The 27,542-nt window shown below is 37.3% G+C and overlaps 1 protein-coding gene across 1 annotated transcript in view; it reads left to right on the plus strand.

Annotated features, from left to right (window-relative positions):
• Nucleotides 1-27,542, plus strand: part of grm7 (glutamate metabotropic receptor 7) — a 240,999-nt gene that overhangs the window by 62,851 nt on the left and 150,606 nt on the right. The window contains exon 2 of the mRNA XM_066698280.1: nt 9,153-9,369. Within this exon, the coding sequence (XP_066554377.1) occupies nt 9,153-9,369 (217 nt within the window). The remainder of the gene's footprint in view (nt 1-9,152; nt 9,370-27,542) is intronic.

Below are 27,542 nucleotides of genomic sequence, written 5' to 3' on the forward strand. Positions count from 1 at the left end.
TTTGATGTTTGATTCTGCTTAGCTCCATAATGCTATCAGACGAATGTTAACTAGCAGGGATTTGAAATTTGCCATATTAGTCAAGTGGTAAATTCCCATCCTGTTGGCACACTCTGCAAATTAATGTTTTATAACTTGATGTTCTCTTTATTTATTTGTGTTTTTTAATATAGTTCATGGTATTTTCAGATTTTTAGGGTGTTTAATAAAAAGTCTCTTTACAAATATATCTTTCTCTGTGCATTGTTGGATAACTCCCCACAGTATTTATCCCCGTCCATTGACCCCCACTCCCCCCGTCCCCCTTCCCCCTTACTTCTACTGAACTTCCCATATCTGATAAAAAGGTTTTGAGATGCAGTGCAACAGTAAGTTCTACAGAGAAGTGACCTCCCATGAAGAATGCTCTCTGTGGGGTATTTAAAAGCAGCCACTATCAATCGCTGTCTGTCTTATGGAAAAGAGTTCAGTCCACTAAGCAGTACCTGAATACAATAGTCCATTAATGTCTATTTAGCATCCAAATTGGCTGCAATCCTTCACCTTATTGTTTCAGTCTAAGTGTGTGTTTTTTATATAGCTTGCCCTTGTGTTTGTGGATCAAGTAAAAAACACATGGGTCGAGGCTATTGCACCCTTCGTGCTTGTTTGGTAGCCATTAAGTTAATGATCCGAGAATAACATCCAGTCTTATTTGTCAATGTTCCCAAAGGAGTCGGCTTCAACAATATGGCTGATTGTTCCAAACATCTACAACAAACTTCCTGTTATCCATTCTGAATCCCGCTACATCCAGTTTCCATCCGTGTACCCAGGTCCACATATCAATATTGTATGGCAAGCCAAATTATCATTTAGAGATCTTTAATTCATTTGCTTTACAGATATCTTCAAATATTTAAAGATATCTTCAAATAATTCCAGATATTTTCAGATATTTCAAGATGTCTGCAAATAATTTAAAGATATCTGCAAATTACTTTCTGTATGTAGCCCAAGATTATCACTTCCTGTTCACTTGTTCATTCATTTCCATGTAACTGAATGAGGAAACAGGAAGTGATAATCTCAGCCAACATACAGGACGTCATTTGAAGATATCGTGATATGATTTGCAGATATCTTTAAATGAACAGGAAGTAATTTGGAGATATCTCAAAATAATTTACAGATATCTTTATATGTCATATAGTTTTGTGTCATCTGGACATTTAATACTTTTTTAACCACAATAGATCAGGGGCCCTAATAGTGATCCCTGTGGTACCCCACTAATGACAGTAATATAATATATATACATGCTTTTTAAATCATCTACAGCTATGGATGCTTCTGTAGCTTATATCATTTCAACACAGTTCACTGCTTTATTATAGCTCTCATTTTGGACTATGTTGCATTAAAGTTACACTGTAAAAAAAAAAAAAGAGGCATTCAGCATACAGCTAATGTTCATTACTTCCGCACTTAATTTGATGATTGTTCATTTGCCCTGAACATTAAGGTTATTATATATAAATAATTCAAAGAGAATTGTTGGAGTCTGCAAGAAAAATAAAAAATATAAGAATGATCATTAGCACACAATGGTGCCAGTTTTTTTGTCCCCTGTTGATTTCAATGTATTTTTGCTCACAAGAAATGTAGACATAAATTATGTTAATATAATTTGCCATTGATTGGTGTGTTTGAAATAAATACTTTCACGGGCACATCTGTCTGGTTCCCTAGTTGTGCCAGGTTGGTAACAAAATATTATGCATTTCAAATGAGTGTTACTCTTGGAGCAAGCTGCCACTGCTTTCTGATCAGTACAAAAACATGTAGTAGAATAGGATGTCTGGGACATGGGCACCATTCATCAACTCTTTCTTACAGTGGTTTTAAACACAGTTTTGCTTTTCCAGCATGGTTACGTTTGGGACAACTGTGCATGTTCTTCTATATGTTGTATTCTGCCCGGATCTCATTTAATTTAGTAACTGGATTGGCCTCAGTGGACAATAGTTTCACAAACCACAAGAAAGAGAGGGAACCGGACAGCTCCCTGACACGCCACAACTGATGTGGAGAACAGTTCATTACTCGTCCACCCAGTGCTTTCATGCTGTCACTTGACACGGCAGTGGGATTATTGTTACTGTTTATTAAAACAATTGACTGGACAGTGCTGGGAACTGTGTCAGGGGCCCCCCGATTTAATGATCTCAGAGAGACCTAGTGGAAAGCCAGACTGTGGTGCCACTTGATGATTCCATGCACACGTTTGTATCACCGTTATGCTTAAGGACAGCATTAGGCTCCCTTTCCCTCAGCTTCTCTATCATTCTGATAGGTACGATAATGGGATCTGATAATGGGGATTTTGCAAGAAAGCCTGACGTGAGTGCCCATCACCCCTTGTCTATCATCCACACAGTGACATAAATACTAGTGTGGCTGGCTGCGCAAGGCTAACACCACTGTGATACAATGCTAAGATATAATTTCACCGTGAGATAGGGAGACCTGAGGAAAATTCCAATCCTATTTGCGGTATGTCTGTGTGGAAATAAAGGAGCTTTCATTTATAAACAGTTTTCTCTGGGAATATGTATGGGAATTATGTATTACAAAGAAAAAAGCTTTACAGCACAATGTCATTTTATACTAGATTGATGGTGTATGGTCACTGGAAGATTGTGGAAATGCCTAGATCCCTCAGATCTTGATTAAAAATGTGTATGCATATATGCACATTAAATACATCTGTAGTCCTCTGCTGAACTGAATGAGATTGATTATGTGCTGTACAGCCTGAATGGGTCTGATGTACATCATTTCAGAAGTGATTATAGAATGTGTTTGTTACATAACAATATTACATAAGTCATGTTTTATCGTTTGCAGAGCAGTAGAAAAATAGGGTATCTTCTATGACATTAAATGCCAGCATGTTTTTATAATTATATTCTTTTGTAGCAGTTTTTTAAAATTATTTGTTTGCACTAAAATACTAATGAATGAGGCTTACAGACTGTCTACTTCTTCATTTTTCATTCTTCATACATATTGAGGCAAGTAAATATTATGTAATTACAAAATAATATAACAAATCAGTCAACTGTCTACAAATGGGGTCAGTCATTGTATTTATTTTTAAGCATTGTGTTAAAAATATAGTCAAGTGTAGTAGACCAAAATGGAATTATGCTTAACCATAAATACAGGAGGTTTTACATTCAGTAAATTGACCTGGGCTAGGAGTTATCAAATTGGAGGAGCACTGCCAAGGCAGCATGTGATATCATGGCCAGAGCAGATCTGTCCTGAGCAAACACTGATCTGGTCTGGACAACAGTACCACTCTGGGTGACTGCTTCATTGGGACCCATGTATGTCTTGCAGCTGGCATATAAGCATGGCAGATTCTACGCCAGGAATGCAGTGACAAATATGAAGATATAGACTTGATGGTAGTAGTCCAGGTGGACCTCTGTACCTTTCCTTGGTCAGTGTGGGAGTTACCAAGGCAAGTCATCTTAAACAGAAATTGACAATTACAGCTGTCCCAAAATGAACAGCAATTTAAATTAATTAAAACAATATGATATTACCGATAATAATAAAAATAATAATAATAATAATAATAATAATAATAATAATAATAATAATAATAATAATAATAATAATAATGTGATGCCCTGACAAATTAAAACCAGTAGCCTTGAGACAGTTAAAAATTATAATCACTACACACTGGTAGCACAGCCCATAATCTCATGCAGGGCATGATGCAGACACTTTTGTGGGAAATGCATCTCATTGTTTGATTGTTCTTCCTCTTGTCACTATGACACGAATCCACAAAGAACAAGCATCTTTATTTAGGTATTGTTCAGCATAGTGTTTTTTGTAACTGTTTAAAACTATTCCAGGATAAACATTTTAGTAGTTGTAGTTTTTCTACTTTAACAGTGAACATCTTCTTCAATGCATTTACTGATTTCCAGAGCAGACCTGGTCATGCCATTTAATTCAGGGAGCTCAAAAGGCTAATTAAAAACCTGGCCTTGAAAAAAGCCTTATCAAAATGCTCAAATGAGTGAATTACTGAATTCTTAAGGGGATAGAAAATAACTTCTGGAGTCTGTGCAGGCATCCATGCCTGTGCAAGGATCAAGTAAAGCTGCATTTCTGTTTTAAAATTCGTTTCTACAGGAAACCTTGGGAGCATGAACAGAAAAGTAATTTTCTAGTTTGTCAAGGTTTTTATACCTCCTTTTGCAGATAAACAGTCTATTTGGACCTAAGGAGTGTCTTATTTCAGAAAGAACTGTTGCTACTCTATTTATACAAATATTAGACAAAGTTCAATATTGAATGTGTGTGACTTTAACATAACGTTTTTCTATGCTTTTATTTTACCTGATACTTTTCCATGGTTTCATTAAACATTAAAACTTTAATAGTGAAGAAACAAATTGTATTCATATCAATAATGGATTCAGAAGGGGATTATGGCTTTAGCTCTTGGGATCACTTATTCCAATATTTTAGCAGTTCCTTTTAATTAAGAACTATTTATTGTATATAATTTGGGATTTTCAGAACACCATGCAGTTATTTCAGAATGATTCAGATGTTTTTTTGTTGTTGTTTTTTGTAACCTAACCATATTGCTTTTTAAAGGAAGGAGTAAATAAACATTTACTTAGCAAATAACATAGTCCTAATTGGTCATTTGAAACAGTCTAATATGCTAAATGGTTATAGAAGATGAGCTTTTATGATAACGTGTTGGGCCAGACAGAATCCACGAGTGCAGATTTGTGATGAAAACCTGCAGAACATCTTTAAAAAGTAGAATTTCTGCAGAATTCAATTAATTCAAATGATGCACAAAATTAAAGTATTACCATCTGTCACGCAACAACAATAACATAATAAAGCAATGTCTTACAGTACTGGCCACAGTCAGTCTTTAACTGAATGGGTCATTTTCACTGTATTCCAAAACTGAAAAAATCTGCATGGAGCAATTAATGTAAATAAAAGCATCTGTATTTCAACTAATCTGATTAATTATAACTGCTCCCAGAAAACCCTGTTCAGATTAAAACATAATTGTGTTGACCAGCTGTGGTATGCAAAGGAGACAAATACAAAGTTCACAAATACACATTCTGTGTGATCGCTTGAATATCGAACCCAACGCTTCTGCCCGGATGTTCTTGGAAGTAAACATAAATTATTAATTCTTAAATTAATAGATAGGAGTTCTATGTTTCATCAACTACTTCAGTAAAGTTTCCTGAGCAGAGCGATGCTTCTTGATGCCAAAATTAGTAGTTGATCTGGACAGGGCCCTGGATAAGCAACGCCTTCCCGTGCTGCCACTGTTTTTGTTTCTTGATGACATTTCCTCTTCGGAAGTTCATGGGCAAAGGAAATATCTTCCAGCTTTGGGGAAAAATCAAAAAGGAACTAAATGCATCATGAGAAAATAAAATTACATCTCACTCACACTCAGTCTATGCATTACCATAGAGAGGTGCAGTGTTTAATCTTTCAAATAACTCTTGATGGAGTTTACTTTCCCATATACCCACCTTTTTACTGTGCATTGATTGTACAGAAGTGATGCTGTTTTGAAGGCAAAGGGTGGTCACACCAAATATGGATTTGATTTAGATTTTTCTCCTGTTCACTCACCTTGCATTTAGTTAATTGATAAATATAATCTATTAACGTCTATTTTTGAAAGCATTCTTACTTTACAGCATTTTTTCACACCTGCCTAAAACTTTTTGCACAGTGCTGTATGTGTATAACCAATGAAAAGGGTTGTGCTACATAAACAGAAAAAAATCACAGCATGATTTTTCAACTCCAGACATTAGTTATTAATTTTTTATATCCCACTACACTGTTTTATTCTGCTCAAGAAGTATTTAGAGTGCATCTGTACCTTGACAATTCCAATGTTCTGTGACAAAGCATCTCCCTAGTATACCTAGATTCCTAGCATCACAATTATACATTCAACGACCCTCTTGTATTACAAGAGTTGAATTCCATGCTCATTATCAAAATAAGCCAGTCAAACAATGATTATACAGAATCAGTTACTCATCCAGTCAATGCTCACATAAGCACCAGAAGCAAAGTCACCCAAAGCAGGGGCCATAACACAGTAATCTTCCAAATCATTCTCTGTTTCCCTTTTGTCTACAAACAGACAGAGCCAACTCCTCCACTATCACACCTGTTTTATGTGTGTCAGCGAGACAACTAAGGGTAAAAACAAAACAAACAAACATATATATATACACTCACCTAAAGGATTATTAGGAACACCTGTTCAATTTCTCATTAATGCAATTATCTAACCAACCAATCACATGGCAGTTGCTTCAATGCATTTAGGGGTGTGGTCCTGGTCAAGACAATCTCCTGAACTCCAAACTGAATGTCTGAATGGGAAAGAAAGGTGATTTAAGCAATTTTGAGCGTGGCATGGTTGTTGGTGCCAGACGGGCCGGTCTGAGTATTTCACAATCTGCTCAGTTACTGGGATTTTCACGCACAACCATTTCTAGGGTTTACAAAGAATGGTGTGAAAAGGGAAAAACATCCAGTATGCGGCAGTCCTGTGGGCGAAAATGCCTTGTTGATGCTAGAGGTCAGAGGAGAATGGACCGACTGATTCAAGCTGATAGAAGAGCAACTTTGACTGAAATAACCACTCGTTACAACCGAGGTATGCAGCAAAGCATTTGTGAAGCCACAACACGTACAACCTTGAGGCGGATGGGCTACAACAGCAGAAGACCCCACCGGGTACCACTCATCTCCACTACAAATAGGAAAAAGAGGCTACAATTTGCACAAGCTCACCAAAATTGGACAGTTGAAGACTGGAAAAATGTTGCCTGGTCTGATGAGTCTCGATTTCTGTTGAGACATTCAGATGGTAAAGTCAGAATTTGGCGTAAACAGAATGAGAACATGGATCCATCATGCCTTGTTACCACTGTGCAGGCTGGTGGTGGTGGTGTAATGGTGTGGGGGATGTTTTCTTGGCACACTTTAGGCCCCTTAGTGCCAATTGGGCATCGTTTAAATGCCACGGCCTACCTGAGCATTGTTTCTGACCATGTCCATCCCTTTATGACCACCATGTACCCATCCTCTGATGGCTACTTCCAGCAGGATAATGCACCATGTCACAAAGGTTGAATCATTTCAAATTGGTTTCTTGAACATGACAATGAGTTCACTGTACTAAACTGGCCCCCACAGTCACCAGATCTCAACCCAATAGAGCATCTTTGGGATGTGGTGGAACGGGAGCTTCGTGCCCTGGATGTGCATCCCACAAATCTCCATCAACTGCAAGATGCTATCCTATCAATATGGGCCAACATTTTTAAAGAATGCTTTCAGCACCTTGTTGAATCAATGCCACGTAGAATTAGGGCAGTTCTGAAGGCGAAAGGGGGTCAAACACAGTATTAGTATGGTGTTCCTAATAATCCTTTAGGTGAGTGTATACACACAAAATATAACTATATATAAAAATACATATATATATATATATATATATATATATATATATATATACACAAAATATAACTATATATAAAAATACATATACATATACATATAGCAAGAGACTATTGATATAGGGACAAAGACTCTGAATAATCTTCACCCTATAATACCATGCATCCAAAAATCTAGCCATACACTATTTCATAGTTCCTACGTATTTTGGTACACATTGATACACAATTTAATCACCTTTCAGACACTATGGGCAACATTAAAACAGGCAAATAAAGATTTTCATTTTAAGCAGTTAACACAATTAAACTGATACTACTGTGTGTCTTCCACTGAATCCTGCTTTGGGCTTGTCATTATTGAAAATAACATTCAGGTACATGTAAAGCTCAGAGAGGCCTGGATCTAGAGTGATAATTTAAGATCCGATTTGCTGGCACTAAGCTAATTTCAGATAACCTCCAATAAAGCTGAATTTGAATACACCTGTACTCCAAGCTGTCACTATCTGCAGGATGTCAGAGGTATACAGACACAAAACTAACACTCTTCTGGCTAACCTTTCGGGCTGGTCTAGTGTGTAATGCTGCACAGTGAGTGTAGGAATATGATGGTTAACTGATGATTAATCAGAAACATGAATAATTTTTACAAGAGGTGAAGTCAAGGGCCAAAACTAATTTAAAAGTGTGTTAGTCATCCATCATCCGGCACCTATGACTTCATTATTGTTAATATGAAATGCCTTGGAGCAACTTTCATTTAAGAAAGAAATGAGTTTTATTACATTTTACATTGTTTGGAATTCCTTTTCATGAATGTAACCCATATATATTTATATATACACACACACATTTTTCTGTGTGGAAATTTTCATTCTGATGAATGCTTCTAAATTCAAGGCTATGGTAGACTGAAGAGTCTTTCTATTGTGTTATGAGGATAGACTTTTCCTATTAAGAAAATGATAAGATGTTGTATGCTGGGGAAATTACTTATTTAAATGCAAATATTATTTTGCTCTCTCTTGGATCAATAGATTTTGAGTGGAGCAAAATTATATAAAGTACTCATAATAAATATTTGGTAGAAAACAGCATCTACATGTCTGGTTAAAAATAGTGCAGAGTTGCCTCATATGTTTTACGGAGTCTTACTTATTTGTGTAGATGCTACAGATGCTTTTATTCTTTTCTTAAGCTAAAAGGTAAAACATGTTCCAATTTAACTGATCTCCTAAGTGGCTTAATTGCCAATTAGCTTGCAACTCACTCACGTATAGCAGGTTAAAGGCTAAATTCTACATCTCAAAGTTGGAGAACATGTGGATTTTTAATTTCAGTCCAAAATTATTTTTTTTCCCACAAACTAAGGGCTTAGTATTGCATAGGTTGTGAACATATCAGATGGGTTTGGTAGGATATTATATAATCAAGAAAAGAAGGAGGGAAGATAGAAAGGATCTGAAATAATTGAACTAAATTTTCCTTATATGTACTTAAAAGCAAAACTTCAAAACTTTGCCAGTTAAGACAAACTAGTGATGAGTAGTTTGTTGTAGAAAGGATTTGATTAATGACAATTGTTTTTGTTTCAACACACAGATCCCCCAGATCAGTTACGCTTCCACAGCCCCAGAGCTCAGCGATGACCGGCGGTACGATTTCTTCTCCCGAGTTGTTCCCCCTGACTCTTTCCAAGCACAGGCCATGGTGGACATTGTGAAGGCCATGGGGTGGAACTATGTGTCCACTGTGGCTTCGGAAGGCAGCTATGGGGAGAAAGGCGTCGAAGCTTTTACCCAGCTCTCCCGGGAAGCAGGTAGGTCAAACGGATAGAACTTCAGTTCCACAGCCCTCAGATATTCTGTGCAGTAAACAGTCCTCCTTTAGGGATAGGTTCTTTGTAACGTGAGTATGGAATGGTTATCACACGGGAAATGAGAGCTTCACTCAGTAACAAACATTGGGTTTTAAACACTGCTATTCACATAATTATGATTGGATGTATTAGGTCAATGTTACATCATTTGGATTTGTGATTTCAGAAGAAAAATTCAGATTCCTCCCGATGTCCTGCACTGCACTGTGGCTTAGAATTACATGTATGACATATTCTTTACAAGACATTATATCTGCAGAACAAGTATGCCTATAATAATTTAACAACAACAGCAATAATAGGTACATTACTTGGTGTCAAGAATTGCTGCAATAACGACTTGTTGAAATTATACTTGTAAATATAAGTTACTGCAAAGTGGTATCTATAGTGATGGTAATTGCTTAAAACAGCTCTTTACCCTCAGTTGATTTATGCCATAGTTAATCAATAATGTGCAATAGAATCTGATATGAAAAATAGACGAGGATTTTGTGCAACACGATTATGTTTGGTATTTATTTAAGCCCCCTAGTGAGATGCACAGCTGTGTAAACACGCCGTTTTATATTCCAATACCCTGCATCTTCCCTTCAGTGTCTCAGCATCGATCTAAATAGTTTACCCATCTGTGGGCTCTGACTTCCATTATCTGAATCCAGGCAGCTCTCCTAATTAGACACACTTACTTGCAATGGATTGTGCATTGCAGAGAATGTCTTTATTGATTGTTCCCGTGAAAAAGCAGTAAAATATGCCTGATTTTCCTCACAAGTGCATTAGGTTTTTAAAACTATAGTTCGCCTAGGCATCAAACATTCTTAATTCAAAGTAATGAATTTTCCTTTTTGTAATAAAGCCTAGGCTGGCACGTATCTTTTCATTTTCTGAGGCATTGCTCTTAGAAGCAGGGACTGACCTATTACATGCAGTATAGCTGCAGCATAGACGAGTTCCTTCACAGGAATTTGCCATCAGTCCCCAGAATTGCAGATCCCGCTGAGAGAGGACATTTAAAAAAAAAGTTTTTACCCATATGAACTGATACTTGCTGTAATGATGATGTTGCCAAGGGGGGAGTTACAAGTCAAATCCTGGATGTGTAAATGGATTTGAATGGAATGGACTTTTGGTTTATTTTGTAGACAAGATCACAAAAGCACAAGAAAAAAAAGAAAGTAATGTCACACACAATTCAAAAGAGCTGGGAAATATCTGTACTGTTGAGGCATTATTATACATTATTATAGGTTGTTAAAACACAATTGAAAAAAGTGCAATACATTTCCAGTTCCTCACAGATTTTCTATTCTAGCAAAGCTGTGTGACTTTCTTCCTCAAGGCAGCTGCTAACTCTACACTTCTACTCTGAGTGAAAGCTCCAGACCCAGGGCATATTCCTCTTGCTACCATAAAGGAGCCACTCTCCCCCTACCTCTGTCACTGGCAGATCCCAAATTTGTCATCTTCTCACACATGATCTCAAAGATTGCATAGTGCTGCTCCTTGGATTCCATTTGTTTCTTATTAATGGACACCAAACAAGCACGATGGGTTGAATGGCCTCCTTGCATTTGTAAACTTTCTTATGTTCTTATGTTTATAAAGCTGTCAGGCATCCCAGTGATTAAATCCCTAGTTCTTTTATTTGCTTATCCTGCTTGTGATTGCAGTTCTCTCTCTATTTATCTTGCAGTTAATTTTACATTAGTGGTCCTACTTTGCAATACACTTCTGTTGATGGAGTTAAGTAATGCTGAAGGTGGCATGAATTATGGATTGGGAGCAGAGTGAATGCCTGAAGAGTTCTACCCACGATCAGATACACTTCCTGTTTCGTTCTATGGACTCGAGCTCCACGAAGGTGTTCTCATTTAAGGATATTACGACAGCATTAAATGAAACAATCAGAGGAGAAATCATCAGTCACTTTGACCGGGCCTATTAACAAATATTTGTTAATTTCTGTTTAAACATCTAGAGTGCACACACTGCATGTTAGGGTTTAGCTAATAGGAGACATGCATGCTGTTGCCCCTTAGTCTGGGAGAATGTGTAGTATTTTGGGAAAGGCGGTTTGAAAAAGCTGTAGGAAAGCTGTAACTAATTACAGAAAATTGCTCCAGAGAAGTGTATAATTAATTCCAACTGTGATCGACAGATGATTAAGGTACATCTGTACTACTAGATAAACTATGGGATCTTTTTTGTTTTGGAGAATGATCATTAATTTATCTCATTATAAGAGCAGCATTATATAAGCAGTAGCACATGCAGTGGCTCTGATAACTATTTGTAGGCTAGGGCCTGGATCAAATCAGAGGTTGGACTCACCTGTCAGTTGCACAGTACGATTACAAACATTCATGGTGGAATGGGAAAACAAGGTCTAAATGTTGCCTACAGAGACACTATTTCATACACCTTATGCACAAATGGTTGTGACCGTTGTATATTGACACAACATACAAAGCACATCATTCAATCTCTCGATTGCACAGAGGGAGTCTACGTTATGTCTAGGCAGTATAAATATTACCTCTCAAAGCCTTCAGGACTGGTCACAAGGGAGACACAAAGGAGTGCGATGCTTGTTGTGATGCATAATGATGTGTAACCTGCACATTGTAATGCTACATACATGGCACATCTCAATGTATACATGTGAATGCAACATTGTTTTTTTTTTTTACATGGCAGTACTAGAGATTTAGTATTGACAGTAACCTATGTAGATCTGTACAGTCTATGAAAGTAAAACCAGAGGGACTCATTTGATAAATTGATCACCACCCTGCAACAACACCCAGTGAAAGTACTCCCACAGTTGTGTAATCTCTGATGCTGATTAAATACACGGTGGGATTAACATCACAGAAAGGGTTCATTTAAATGTTTTAAATTGGAAAGTTGAAGCACATTCTTGTATTTACTACCTGCACTTCTTTCACTATCAGTTATTGCAACCAAATCCAGTTTGATTTCCATATTAGATAACTCACCTGCATTTCATAGCATAGTCAAACAGTGATCACTTTCAAATGCAAGCCAGAAGATCAGTGACTAATTTTTGATATCTTCTTTCGCTCTCCCCCCAACAAACTGAAATATTATTTACCTGCATGGCACGTAGAACATACATATAAAACATATTTTCTGTAAGGCTTGAGAATGTACTCTCAGTCTTACATCTTCCTACCCATGCCGTATGCATTCTGTGTATTACTATTTCAACCCCAGATCAGAGTCATCGAGACTTCCATAAACCATCTGTTGAAAACCTGTAGATGTTCCTTTTCCCCATTTCATGTGCAGCATCTTTACATCTGGGCAGATTCTGACCAGCCTTAGCAACAAGTAATAAAAAAGAAAAGAAAAAAGAAAAAGTTAATGACATCCCACGGGCAGCCATTTCAAGTCAGATAGTCATTAATTTTTCATCAGTCTATCTTTGTATGTACTCTGCTCACTCATTAAAACTTTAGGAAAGAGCATCATGCCATATCGGAGCACTTGTAACAGAACAGTATCTAAGATCGGCACCAGTAAACTTTTAAAGCACACCATGGGAGCAAATTGAGAATTAAAATGAACTGCCAGTCCAGGGATAGTTCTGTAGATCCTTTTTTGGTTTGTTTACATTATTTAAATTGCTTATGACTGCTTACAAGTGCTTATGATTGATCACTCTCATGCTTCATGCAGTCGGAGACATTTCTTCAAGTATAAGCATTCAAGTGGCATCTTTAATCCTTGATCTGTATCCAACATACTGTATCGTCATTGCACAAAATTGTCTCAAGGGAGAAAGCTACCAAACTGATGAATCACAGATTGCACAAGGGCAAAGAAGAGGCAAAGCACCATGCAATACTTTGTAATGGGTTGTATGTATACAATATTTTATGGGTAGAACTAACAGAGTTCCTTTAATCATGCTTATTCCCACTGAACTCCAGATAAACCAGTTCACCTAAAGGCTAGCTCAACTGCTTTTACTGCATAGCTTGACTTCCTTTTTTTAGGTTAATGATGAACAAATCTACAATTATCTCCTATCCTATTTTAACCAGTCTGTCATCCATACTCTATAATAATATATCCAGCAAGAGCAAAGCATCAGTGGATGTATTGTTTGGTCTGGTACAACATTACTGAACAATTGATTCACAGTCTGGTTTCAGAAAATGCATTAGTTAACATTATCTGGTGTTCCAGTGCGCATTGATAGCATAAAACAATGATATATTATTTTTATAGATATTGTTGAACCTGAAAGGTAACACGATTTAGCAACAGACAATGCCTTTCTCATAAATCTAAGTTCATGCAACATGCCTACTGTATAACAAGGCACTTATAGCCTGTACAATACAACATGGGATCTACATGATTTATTGTGTAATTTCTTATAAATGTACATTGAAGTGTCCTTTTTCAATTTGGAAGGCTTATTCAGTAATTAAAAAAAAAAAATGTTTTACTGAAAAGTACTAAATCTGATAATGTATTTAATTATTATATCAAGATCTGTGAATATGAATACTCTATCTAAGATAAATACTGTATATTTATTTCTTATAATTTGGGGGGTAAGCATGGATCTAGTAACACTTGGGGATTTCTATTGAAATACATACTGTATTGACCTAGAACCCCTTTATATTTGTTTTAAGAGAGACAATCCTTTTAGTATTGAACAGCTAAAAAAACTATAGCTTAAGGCATGAGAGTCACTGCACTCCTTTTGCAGAAAAGTTATTTTATGTTATAGCTTCAATAGAACATAAAAACATAAGAAAGTTTACAAACAAGAGGAGGCCATTCGACCCATCGTGCTCGTTTGGTGTCCATTAATATATAAGTGATCCAAGGATCCTATCCAGTCTATTTTTAAATGTTCCCAAACTTTCAGCTTCTACCACATCGCTGGGTAGTTTATTTCAGATTGTGACTACTCTCTGTGTAAAGAAGTGTCTCCTGTTTTCCATTTTGAATGCCTTGAAGCCCAATTTCCATTTGTGTCCCCGGGTCCGTGTGTTCCTGCTGATCTGGAAAAGCTCCTCTGGTTTGAAGTGGTCGATGCCTTTCATGATTTTGAAGACTTGGATCAAGTCCCCACGTAGTCTCCTCTGTTCCAGGGTGAAAAGGTTCAGTTCCCTCAGTCTCTCAGTAGGACATTCCCTTCAGACCTGGAATAAGTCTGGTTGCTCTCCTCTGAACTGCCTCTAGAGCAGCAATATCCTTCTTGAAGTGTGGAGCCCAAAACTGTACACAGTATCCAGATGAGCTCTAACTAGTGCATTGTACAGTCTGAACATTACTGCCCTTGTTCTCAATTCTACACTTTTGACAATATACCCTAGCATTCTGTTTGCCTTTTTTATTGCTTCCCCACATTGCTTGGATGGAGAAAGTGAGGAGTCCACATAGACTCCTAGGTCTTTCTCATGCATTACTTAATCTAGATCTGTACCTCCTATAGTGTAATTATAGTGGACATTTTTGTTACCTGCATGTATTACCTTGCACTTGTCCATACTGAATTTCATTTGCCAGGTGTCGGCCCACAACTGAATATTAGTCCCTCTGAATAGCCTGTGCTGCCAAGATTGTATCTGCTGAGCCACCTATTTTAGTATCATCTGCAAATTTGACAAGTTTGCTAACTATCCCAGAGTCCAGATCATTAATATAGATTAGATAAAGCACAGGCCCTAGTACTGATCCCTGTGGAACTCCACTAACAACCTCACTCCAGTTAGAGGCAACTCCTCTTATTGACACCCTCTGTTTCCTATACATCAACCAGTTCATAATCCATCTACTTACATTACCCTGAATGCCTACAGCTTCCAATTTGAGGATCATTCTTTGGTGTGGAACCTTATCAAAAGCTTTTTGGAAATCTAAGTATATCATATCATATGCTTTCACATGATCTACAGCTGCAGTTGCATGTTCAAAGAACTCTAATAGATTAGTAAGACATGATCTGCCTCGTCTAAACCCATGTTGACTATCTCCAAGAATATGTTTTTTTTTAAGATGCTCCTCTATTTTCTGTCTAATAATTTTTTCCAACATTTTACAAGTGATGCAGGTGAGACTGATTGGTCTGTAATTTCCTGGCTCAGTTTTGTCCTCTTTCTTGTGGATTGGTATGACATTTGTTGTCTTCCAGTCAGTTGGTACATCCCCTGTTCTAAGTGTCATTTGGAATAATCGAGTTAGTGGCCTATAAATAATTTCCCTCATTTCTTTAGGTACTGTTGGAAATATCCCATCTGGCCCAGGTGATTTGTTTGATTTTAATTCTGCTAGTCCCTTTAGTACCTCCTCCTCATTTATCCTCATCTCTCTTAGGGTTTGACTGGACTGATTGTCAACCTGTGGCATGTCATCTGTTTTTTCTTTTGTAAAAACCTCTGTGAAATACTCATTTAGAACATTTGCCACATCTTGTTCATTTTCCAAGATACCTCAATTTTTGCCCTTTATCTGTTTCACCTCCTCCTTTATTGACCGCTTGCTGTTGTAATATTGAAAAAAGCTCTTTGCATTGGTTTTAGCTCCAATAGCTATGTTTCTTTATATTTCCCTCTTTGCTTTCCTGATCCCTTTCTTAAGATCTCTTTGCAGCTCAACATATTCTATGTATTTTGTTTCGTCACCATCTCTTTTGTATGCGCTATACAACATTTTCTTTCTCTTGATATTTTTTTGCATACCTCTATTAAACAATTTTGGCCAGTGTTTTTTGGTCCTCAATTTGCTACGTTTTGGTACAAATTGCTCCTGAGCCTCAAGTAGTATATTCTTAAAATATACCCATCCATTTTCAACTGACTCTGTATCCAATGTGCTCCAGTCTACCTCTTCTAAGTGCCGTCTCATACCTTCAAGGTTTGCGTTTCTAAAATTGTAGCCCATTGTTTTAGACTTGGATCTTGTTTTTTGAAAGAATGCCTCAAAGCTAACCATATTGTGATCACAATTTGCCATTGGTTCTCTAACTACTGTCCCCCTGACTCTATCTTGGTCATTTGAAAAGATCAAGTCAATACATGCACTCTCTCTGGTTGGTTCCCTGACAAATTGTGTTAGAAAGCAGTCATTTACCATCTCAACCATTTCTATTTCTGCTTCTGTGTATCAGCTGCTAGATAAAACAAAATTGGGCTGATGACACCTATGTCTTATGAGTAAGCTCTTAAAACAGATTGAAAAACGAGCTGCATATTTCACTTGATCCCACCTTCTGTTCTTTTCACCTCCATGACAGTCTTTATTTACAGACACGGTGTGCCACTTCCTTACTGATAATTGTATTGCCTTTGTCAGGATATCACTTTCCAGTGGGTATTGGGCAAAAAATAAATAAACTGTTCCAAACTACGAAACATTCAAAACAGAACCAATCCAAACAGATCAAAATAAGAGTTTACAGGAAAACATTACCCCAAAAATGAAAGCTATCTGTTCTCTCTATATTACATAATGAATCAATCAAGATATCTTGCTGACTGTGCATTTATACCGTCCCCGATTACATCATCAACCACCAGAGACTATTTTTCTTTCTCTCTCCCTCTCTCCTTTATCTTGTCCCATCTCCCCAGAAAACATTGCTTTTTCTGCTTTTACTGCACTGCTAACATATCCACTCCTGATCCTGACTGACCGCTTTCCTTTCATGAGACACCATTACTTAACTGGCAGTGCATTTTGTAACAAAAAAGCGACATATTTTGCATGCTCACCAATTGGGGTTTGATGCCACCAAATTGATAAATTGGGAAACTGACTGTGCTTTTCATGGCACTTTGACAGGTAATTGTGTCAGTAAAATGAAGGCATACTATAATTGATAGGTATGGTGTTTCATTAAGGGGTAGAAACTAAATAGTTTGGATCATTTATATAACTTAAAAATGTAACCCCTGCCCCCCCTCCCCACACACACATACAAAGGCACAGTTTTACGTTGAGACACAAACAGCGATTAGTAAATCAGGCCTCATGTCTGTGCATAATTTTTTACTTTCAAACTTCACACATGCAGAGTACATATGGTGAGCTTTAATTAGCCATTGCATTGCAGGATAAAACTGAAAGCTCACCATTTGCCTATCAGCATATTTCCACTTGGTCAATTATCATTTCTTTCACATTCCCTAAATATAAAAACACTAAACTGAGAACTTGGATTCATTTCACTGTGTATTTTAAATTAGTGAAACAAACAAACAAACAAATACATTATTGAAATCGAGTCCAGTAGATACCAGGAGGCCCTCTTCTGGGAGTCCCTTTTATTAATTAACTTTTACAATGAGCAACATTTGGGACCATGAGGTAACCATATTAATGACAAAGTTTACCCAGCACAGCTATGATCCCTGCACTTTAATGCCATCATAGGTTTTTAATTACATAATACATAAATAATCTGCCAGTGGCAAACACAACTACAAGCAAATTAAACATGAAATAAAAGCCTTTTGGTTAAATGAATATGGCGTGTACTCTTGAGGCGCAACAGTTTTTATTTGTGTGCAAAATCCATTGAGCCTCATCTTGGGAGATAAAGCTTCCTACAGCTCTCGGGAGGTGGGAGCTATTAGGCCTTCCTTCTCTGGAGGTGATAAATGTTACAAACCCATTATCTGTCCCCTTGTGGGTGGATCTGTCATAATAGAGTTACATTTCAGGGTTTCCCGGATCTGTTTGCCCAAGCTAAATGGAATACTTAATTCCCCGCCTAAGTTCTTTTTAAAATTTAAAATTGTTCCTAAATTAATAATTAAGCACCTTAATAAATCACTACCTGTGGCACACTAACTCAAGAGCTCACTGTTTTAAGGCAGATTGAAACATACAGGTTAATGCTTACACACACACACACACACACACACACACACACACACACACACACACAGGTGTCTGACTTTATGAAACAGTTTACTAGGCTTTATAAACATATCACTATCTATTGTGTTTTGAGATGACATTGAATAAAATCTGTAAGGTCAGTGTAACACAATGAGCCCATCTTATATCAGCCCATCACCGAAAAGGCCATGTAAGTTGAAATAAGAGCTGTCCCATCTTACAGTGTTTTTTATCAGTATAATCTTGCTTTATTCTTGTCTCAGTTTTTGGCCTTTACTCTTCAAACACATTGCTGGTTAAGACTCCCCAGTAAGGTAATTTAAAGAGCACAACATTTCAATTTAGTCCTTTGAAAACAGTAGTTCAGCAAAATGCTTAATACCAAATGATGAGGTGTTCTTCTTGTCCGCCAGGGAAATAACTTTTATTATTGACAGTCCACCAAATACATTAGTATAGATTTCTGTGCTAGATGGCACTTGGCACCAACTGTGGTAAATGGCACAAAATACCTTCAAACATAAACAATGTATGGATACCTGAACAATGTTTAATTGCTCATAAGCCCCTGATTGGATTCATACGACATTACAATTTCCTTGCAGAAAGCATTAGGTTATGTCTGCATGGGAACAAGCTGTGAAAATCTTATTGTTATCAGGTGGATATTTTCTTATGTAGATGTTGGTGTAGCAGTATGTGGCTTATGCCTTGAAATGTTGTTGTAATCCCAACTACAATCTTTTTATTACAGCTTCTCACCCCCATCAGCTGGCCGTCCTGCTCTTTGGAGTATTGCCGGTGTCTACGTGTTACAAGTTCAAGTGAATGGTTTGACTTAGGGTTTCCCTTCTGTCTTCAGGGCCATGGAGTGCAAATAACAAAGGCTAGCCTCTAAAAGATAAAAATCCCTCTAAGGGAGAAAATCGAAAGAGAGTGAGATGGAGGGGGGAGGGTTACAGTTCATGTTTTGTAAATTTGGAACAAATATATCTTCCCAACGGATTTATCTTTGGATGAAATTATGTTAGGTCTTTCTTTCTCTGCAGGGTGTAATTTACCTTTACACACAGACACAAAGCGTACTTTAAATAGTGCACTAATAAATAGTGCCAGTCAGCGCTTTGGAGTGTCATCAGAATTTTTCTGTTTCTCTGTATCTGCTACACTTCAGAAAGCTGCAGCACAGAGATGTAAAGGAAACTGGAAAATACCAGGGATGTTTGCCTAAGAGCATGTACATGGTTATTAGTGAGTCACAAAATGTAGATTTTCAGTGCAGGTAGCTGGATGTCTTTCTTGAAACTCGAGTTAAATTTGGAAGGTTGTTATTAAGCTGTCCAAATGTGCTTTTCTTCCGATGCGCACCACTCATTGTCTCAGCATTGGGTTTCACAGAAGGTGATATCTGCTTTAATCCATTATGCAATATGTAATATCTTTGCATCACATTAACATTTAAGGTAAATCTCATTCATTTTCTACATTTATAAATGATGGGCCCTCTTTGCCAACATTCACAAACCCCCAACGCAATCACAAAACTGTTTTTCCAGACAGTAAAGTGCATCAAATTGTTATTAAGCAGCTGTGTTTTAGCGCCCACCACGTCCGCGTCCGTGCTGAAAATGGGCTGAACTTTAGGGGTGTGTGTCCTCATGAACATATAACTATAATATTGCAAACAGTCGACATGAACTAGCATTCACTGAACATGTGAAAACCCGAACTAAACAGTCCGGAAATTGCATGTATGGACTATCCCGTAAATACTGCTGAGGTTACCACGGAAGCAAGTAAAAGTATTGACTTTTACTGCTACTAATACTGTTAATCACAGTCCTAAAAAGGGAGCACTGCATTTTTATGTTACAAAATTAGGCAAAGAATGGGCTTCCACAGATGTTCAGAAGATTAATCTGGAGGAAGACACTGTGTTTATAGCGTATTATGCCAACAACTTATTTCATATTTGGCTGTATCGTATTCCATATCTTATACCATATTTGGCTATATATTTGGCTGTATCATGTGTTTTGTGAGACCGCAGCTTTGGTAAATTAGCTAGGAGAATTAATGAATTTCCCCGTTTCTCTCATGAATTGCAACTACATTTTACCATTTCTCGAGAACTAGGGATTTTCTGGTGTCTGGTGGAGCATCTACTAATTAATGTGCAGCTACATTCAGCAACACAGACATACATAAATTAAACGTAACATAACCGCATTGCATAACAACTACGTCATAGGTGTGTATGCATACTGTGTCTGCTCATGACACGGTTTATGCTTGCTAATGCGGGGGCCTTTAAATGTGCTCGTACTGTAATTGAGTAAAGATACAGAGTCATCAAAATGTAATTCTCATGCTTGGATGACCCTGTGCCAACACTATTGCAGTACACTCATCAGAAGGTGAGCAATGTAATCCTGGCTGCTTGTGTTTTATATGACAAAGCAATCTTTGTAATGCCTGTGGTGTTGAACTTGAAGCCCAAGCTGTTCATAATAATAATAATTACAAGAGATGGATTTGCTTTTTTTATTTTTTATTTCAGTGTATCACATTTGAGTCACCAAAAAGAAACATTTGTGTCCTTCCCTTTTTTTTTCTCCAGAATATTGTGTAGACCCATGGGTGCTCTTAAAATACATGATGAATCCTAATTTAGTTACTTCCTGTACTCCACCCACTGTAATTTGATTGGCTGAGCACTGTTTGCTGTATGTTAGCCCACACCTAAGCCACGCTTTTATGTGCTATCTCTGTGGTTGCTAACACAATCATTTGTGCCTTAGTGCCAGCATTTGGACCCATAATTGCTAAATAGAGCCTAATGTATCTGATCAGTAACATAAATTGTTGATGCTGGATTTGTAAGATGTTTAGTCAAGGGGTAGGTGTTTTGGAGTCATTTCCATCACAGAGTAGAGCAGTTGAAAGGTGGTGTATTCATGAGTTGTGGTAGGATTGTATTATCAGAATGGTGCAGGAACTCTACGTTTGGTAATAACAGCTAAGAGAAAGTTTGATCGACATTATTATTATTATTATTATTATTATTGTTATTATTATTATTATTATTATTATTATTTGTTGTTTATATACTGTAAAGTAACAACAAATCAGATTGTACATTACTGATGAAGTGATGTAGAACATTTTAAAAGTAGATATCTGTTCATAAAGATATGGATAGATAATGACACCTGTTCAATTCAATTGTTGCTATCTCAAATACATGGGTTTAGATATTGTGGAGTCTAGATCATTAATCAAATTAGGAAGCCATCCAATAATTCCATGTAACACTAGACTACTTTGAACTCTCCAGAATGCACGGCAAGGAGCAGACAAGCATAACATCTGAACAGTGCAACAGACCTCCAAGAAAGCACCATATATCATTACCACCGGACCTATTTTCCTTTCTGTCAAAAGAAAGCATAATGAAGGGCAACCCTTTACAGTTTAGGGCACTTTATTACCACAGGCGAAACATAAATCAACTGAACGTGTGATTTGTAATTCTTTTTGATACGATGAAAGCCTTTTGGAATAAACCCTTCAAAGGAAATATATATTATTTCCATGTTAAGTTTAAAAAGCCAACTGAAAACATTTAAATACCTTGATGTTGATCCTTTGTAATGTATAGTCACCACATTTGTGATAGAAACAAGACCTACATGTGTTTAAGTTGCTTACTGCTAAACACTCCAGCCCAGGTTTACAACAGGAAACTAATCTTGACCTTGCCTGTCCTGTAACTAGGAGAGGAAATTGAGTTTCTGAGGCCGTCTCTCCAGAACCACCTTCATGATCAATTAATAGCAAAACAAATAAAAAGGAGTTGTGGGGGGGGGCTGGGTTTTTCATCAGAACTCTACTAGACTGATGAGAAATAATCAAACCTAAGGAAAACATATCTAGACAAACGACCTACACTTTGTTTTATACAGGTGAGTACTCACAAGAGATCAAGATGTTCTTGTTTGGCAAAATTACAGTTTGTGTTAGCGTCAAGTCAACAATGTGGGTTAAAGGTTGGGGATACGCCAACTGATCCTTAATTGAAAATAGTCTGCTAAACGGTTAGGTGTGGGGAGGGGGGCATGAAGACTTAGACAGGCTTGACGCGTTCGTCCACTGAGAGCACGCTTTCTCAGATTAATAGCAGAAGATTTATAGCTTTCCCTGACTGCTGCCAGTTAGGTTTTACAGTCTCAGGTTCACATTTCTGCAGCCAAGCAAAGAAGCCCAGGCCTGGCTGGCGTGTGGCCTTGTGCTTTATTCCTACTCATGATAACTTCTCTGTGATATATTTAATAATTTACTCTGCTTGCATAACTAGTCTGCTGTGGCACAGACTCTTGCAATACTTCCACAAACCATAAAAGATGTATAATAATAATCATGATAATAATACTATGAATATTATGATTCATTAATATTTATTACAGATGTATATGTACAGTGAGGGAAAAAAGTATTTGATCCCCTGCTGATTTTGTACATTTGTCCACTGACAAAGAAATGATCAGTCTATAATTTTAATGGTAGGTGTATTTTAACAGTGAGAGACAGAATAACAACAAAAAAATCCAGAAAAACGCATTTCAAAAAAGTTATAAATTGATTTGCATGTTAATGAGGGAAATAAGTATTTGATCCCCTATCAATCAGCAAGATTTCTGGCTCCCAGGTGTCTTTTATACAGGTAACGAGCTGAGATTAGGAGCACTCTCTTAAAGGGTGTGCTCCTAATCAGCTCGTTACCTGTATAAAAGACACCTGTCCACAGAAGCAATCAGTCAATCAGATTCCAAACTCTCCACCATGGTCAAGACCAAAGAGCTGTCCAAGGATGTCAGGGACAAGATTGTAGACCTACACAAGGCTGGAATGGGCTACAAAACCATCACCAAGCAGCTTGGTGAGAAGGTGACAACAGTTGGTCCGATTATTCACAAATGGAAGAAACACAAAATAACTGTCAGTCTCCCTCGGTCTGGGGCTCCATGCAAGATCTCACCTCGTGGAGTTTCAATGATCATGAGAACGGTTAGGAATCAGCCCTGAACTACACGGGAGGATCTTGTTAATGATCTCAATGCAGCTGGGACCATAGTCACCAAGAAAACAATTGGTGACACACTACGCCGTGAAGGACTGAAATCCTGCAGTGCCCGCAAGGTCCCCCTGCTCAAGAAAGCACATGTACAGGCACGTCTGAAGTTGCCAATGAACATCTGAATGATTCAGAGGAGAACTGGGTGAAAGTGTTGTGGTCAGATGAGACCAAAATCGAGCTCTTTGGCATCAACTCAACTCGCCGTGTTTGGAGGAGGAGGAATGACCCCAAGAACACCATCCCCACCGTCAAACATGGAGGTGGAAACATTATGCTTTGGGGGACAGGACAACTGCACCACGTAAAAGGGACGATGGACGGGGCCATGTACTGTCAAATCTTGGGTGAGAACCTCCTTCCCTCAGCCAGGGCATTGAAAATGGGTCGTGGATGGGTATTCCAGCATGACAATGACCCAAAACACACAGCCAAGGCAACAAAGGAGTGGCTCAAGAAGAAGCACATTAAGGTCCTGGAGTGGCCTAGCCAGTCTCCAGACCTTAATCCCATAGAAAATCTGTGGAGGGAGCTGAAGGTTTGAGTTGCCAAACGTCAGCCTCGAAACCTTAATGACTTGGAGAGGATCTGCAAAGAGGAGTGGGACAAAATCCCTCCTGAGATGTGTGCAAACCTGGTGGCCAACTACAAGAAACGTCTGACCTCTGTGATTGCCAACAAGGGTTTTGCCACCAAGTATTAAGTCAAAAGGGTCAAATACTTATTTCCCTCATTAACATGCAAATCAATTTATAACTTTTTTGAAATGCGTTTTTCTGTTTTTTTTTTGTTATTCTGTCTCTCACTGTTAAAATACACCTACCATTAAAATTATAGACTGATCATTTCTTTGTCAGTGGGCAAACGTACAGAATCAGCAGGGGATCAAATACTTTTTTCCCTCACTGTATATATATATACAATTACCATTAGTAAAACCAGTTTATCTACCCTTTTAAGCAGTAAATACAGGAACTATATTTATATATATCCTTAGCCTTTTGATGATGCTGACCGAGAACCTTTACAATTTTAAAACTGCATTTCAAAACTCTTCCTCTAGTTAAACTGAAATATTGCTGAATCAGTGGTGTTATGTTTGTTTATCACATTATTCAAGTGAAAATTGGATTGTTTCTTATGCACTCTCAAATGCAGTATCGGGAGACCTCATTTGGAAATGTCAGTAAATTGCTAAGCAGTGTAGAATTAACATGTAGTGTTGAATAAATAGCATCCCCACATACGTGAACATACACTGATTTAGAATGAAGGCAGTGGGGGGAAGAAAATATAGAATATGTTAAGCTCATGTTTACAAAGTAGACAAATGCATTTGTTGTGTCAGTGCTATTCTTGTATGTGCTTTCAGACTGTAACACTAATATAATGTAAGCACTTGGGGGGTTGATCGTAGAGCTCTCAAATAGGTAGTGGGTCAGTGTTAGTTCCTGCTATATCTGTGGCTTGAAGGGAGCCACTCTTTCAGCTTCTAGCTAACAACTACCAGCTACAAATACCCCAACTCCTCATTTTGAATGGAAAGAGGCTTTGCTCATATGGAAAAACCACACATACTCAGCTCGGTGTAGATTTTGATAAAGGCTGAAAATAACAAGAAAGGCGGAAGTGTCTATGATATGAAGTGAAGACACTAAAATGGGAATAGACCAGAAACAACAGGAAGAAGGGATCATCTCTGAACAGCAAGGAGGAACTGAGCTGGTGGTCAAAGGGTAACAACTGAAGATAATCTGCCAGACGATATTTCAAATTAAGGTCATACAACCTTATATTTATTTCTGTTTTATGCTTAATATTTCTGCTTTTCATTTTTGGGGTATTTTTTAAAGCAACCTAAGAGTGCCATTTAAAATATAGTATAAAACAATAAACAGTTCATGGAACGGAGTAATTTACACAAAACATATATTTTGCATGTATAATGAATGTGTTTGTGTCATAAATAATACATTAAAAAAATACAGCTTCTGATTTTAAATATTGTCTCCGGTACAATTAATGTCGGCAGCTGATTCACAATTGCTGGATAAATTATATATGTATGATACATGTGTTCTTACAAAGCATGGTGGATATTATGAAAAACGTATTCCTGTTAATAATTGTCATTTTGACAGTTTTTGATAGATGATTTATCATTGGTACCAGCTGCCTGAAAATTAATACGTATGGTAAAAATGTTGAACCAAACAGCAGGCAATGAGAAAACATAGTGAATAGATTAAAAATGATAATATGTATAATACAAACTAAAATTACAATTAAATTAAAATTTTAAGCAAGGCAACCCTTCAAGTCTCTTTTGTCTCTGCACTTAACATTGAATTTATAAATGCATGTAGCAGTGTTAATTTGACTTTGCGAACAGCTCTTTTTCAACAGATATCTTGAATTGTTAAATTTGTGACACGATACACCACCACATTTGGTATTGTCTGATGAAGGAATTGCAATAGTTACAATAACTATAATACTTTAAATATGCCCTGTTGCTCCCTGACATTGCAGACACCATAGTCCTCAGGTTGAAGTTTAACTATGTGAAAAGCAGAAGAATTGCATGCCAAACCAAATGCAGAGCAAACAGGAGACATTAGAATGAAGAAAAATATGTAACTGGAAACCGATTGTCGATGAGTTTCATCCTGTTGAGTAGCCGTTTACTGTAAATGGATCCAAAAACTCCTGTGAGTTTTTCTGGCCCATTATGGCTGAGAGGTGATAATGGATCACTGTAAAGCTTCCCCCGCCATGTACTAGTCTATAAACTTCCACTTCATCAAGTAATAGTGACTCATTACTCTAACTGCTCGGGACAACCCTATAAAAGATGTGTGCCTCTGAAATTGATTAGCCTGTCACCTTTTTTTAAGGACAGATCTATGAACCTCTAATGACACTAATGCTAAATTGTGTGTTTGGAGACTGGAAAGCAAACATAGCTAAGTGCAGATTTATCGCTCATAGGGCAAAGCAGAATGGAGTGTCAGTTGCCAAGTTTTCGCAAGTGCTGCTCTGCTGTTGACTAGCTTTTGGAGGCTAAGTGTCAGTTTATTAATCAAATCCTATAAGCAGCTCCCCTAATCAATGCACAGGCTGTAAACATTTAAGGAATGCAGGCTTGGCTGTACTGTGAAGCTTGACAGTGACTTAACCTATCAAAAACTAATCAATGTTGTGTCTTGTCTTTTTTTGTGTCTGTTTTTATTATTATTACCAAAATGAATTATTAACTGCCTTAACGACAAATGCAATATTTCGTTGTTAACTAAGTGATTTTATCTACTTGATTCCCTTAATTTGCTGTACACAGATTGATACTGTATCTTCCTCCCATTTCTAACAATACTAATCATATTAAAAAGGTTAAAATGGGTGCTTGAATTAAGGAAGCTGAGATAAGCTGCACGTAACTAGCAGGCAAGGAGTAACAAAATTAATAATCTCACAATTCAACACAAATCAAAAAAGGGATTACTGGGCAGGTTTAAAGGGGGTATCACTAAATGTAATTAATATGTATATTGCTTGATTTACATTTGTTATATCTGTTATGTAATGTTATCAACTTATAAACTTCAGTTATGAAGTGAATGGTAATCACTACTGTTAATTCGATATGCAGCAAGCATCAGTATCATATGGACCAATTCCTCTTCCCACTGATTCACTGCAGGAAACTGTGCTTCAGAAGGCTTTCATTTTTCAGTTTCCTGACATATATTTCTCCTTTCAGTCACAAATACAAAAATGCAGGAATAAAAGATTGTCATCTCTTAAATCCTTTCTCCTCTGTGAGACTCTTTGATTACTATGCCTTAAATATTTTCTTATACTATTCTGAGTTTCTGCACGTTTGTACATTATCACTGCACATTCAGCTTGTGTGGGAAGGAACGGTATTTATGTGTTTGTTTGTATGTATGTTTGTTTTTTAAAGTGTGAAATTCATAGGATTTTCAGAAAAGATATTACATCATATCATGTAGTCAGTAGACCTACATTCCGGTGGTGGGAAATTTTGAATTGTAATTGTATATATTATTTACAATGATGTACA

The sequence above is a fragment of the Amia ocellicauda genome, chromosome 3 (genome assembly GCF_036373705.1).
Source record: "Amia ocellicauda isolate fAmiCal2 chromosome 3, fAmiCal2.hap1, whole genome shotgun sequence".
Lineage (NCBI taxonomy): Eukaryota > Metazoa > Chordata > Actinopteri > Amiiformes > Amiidae > Amia > Amia ocellicauda.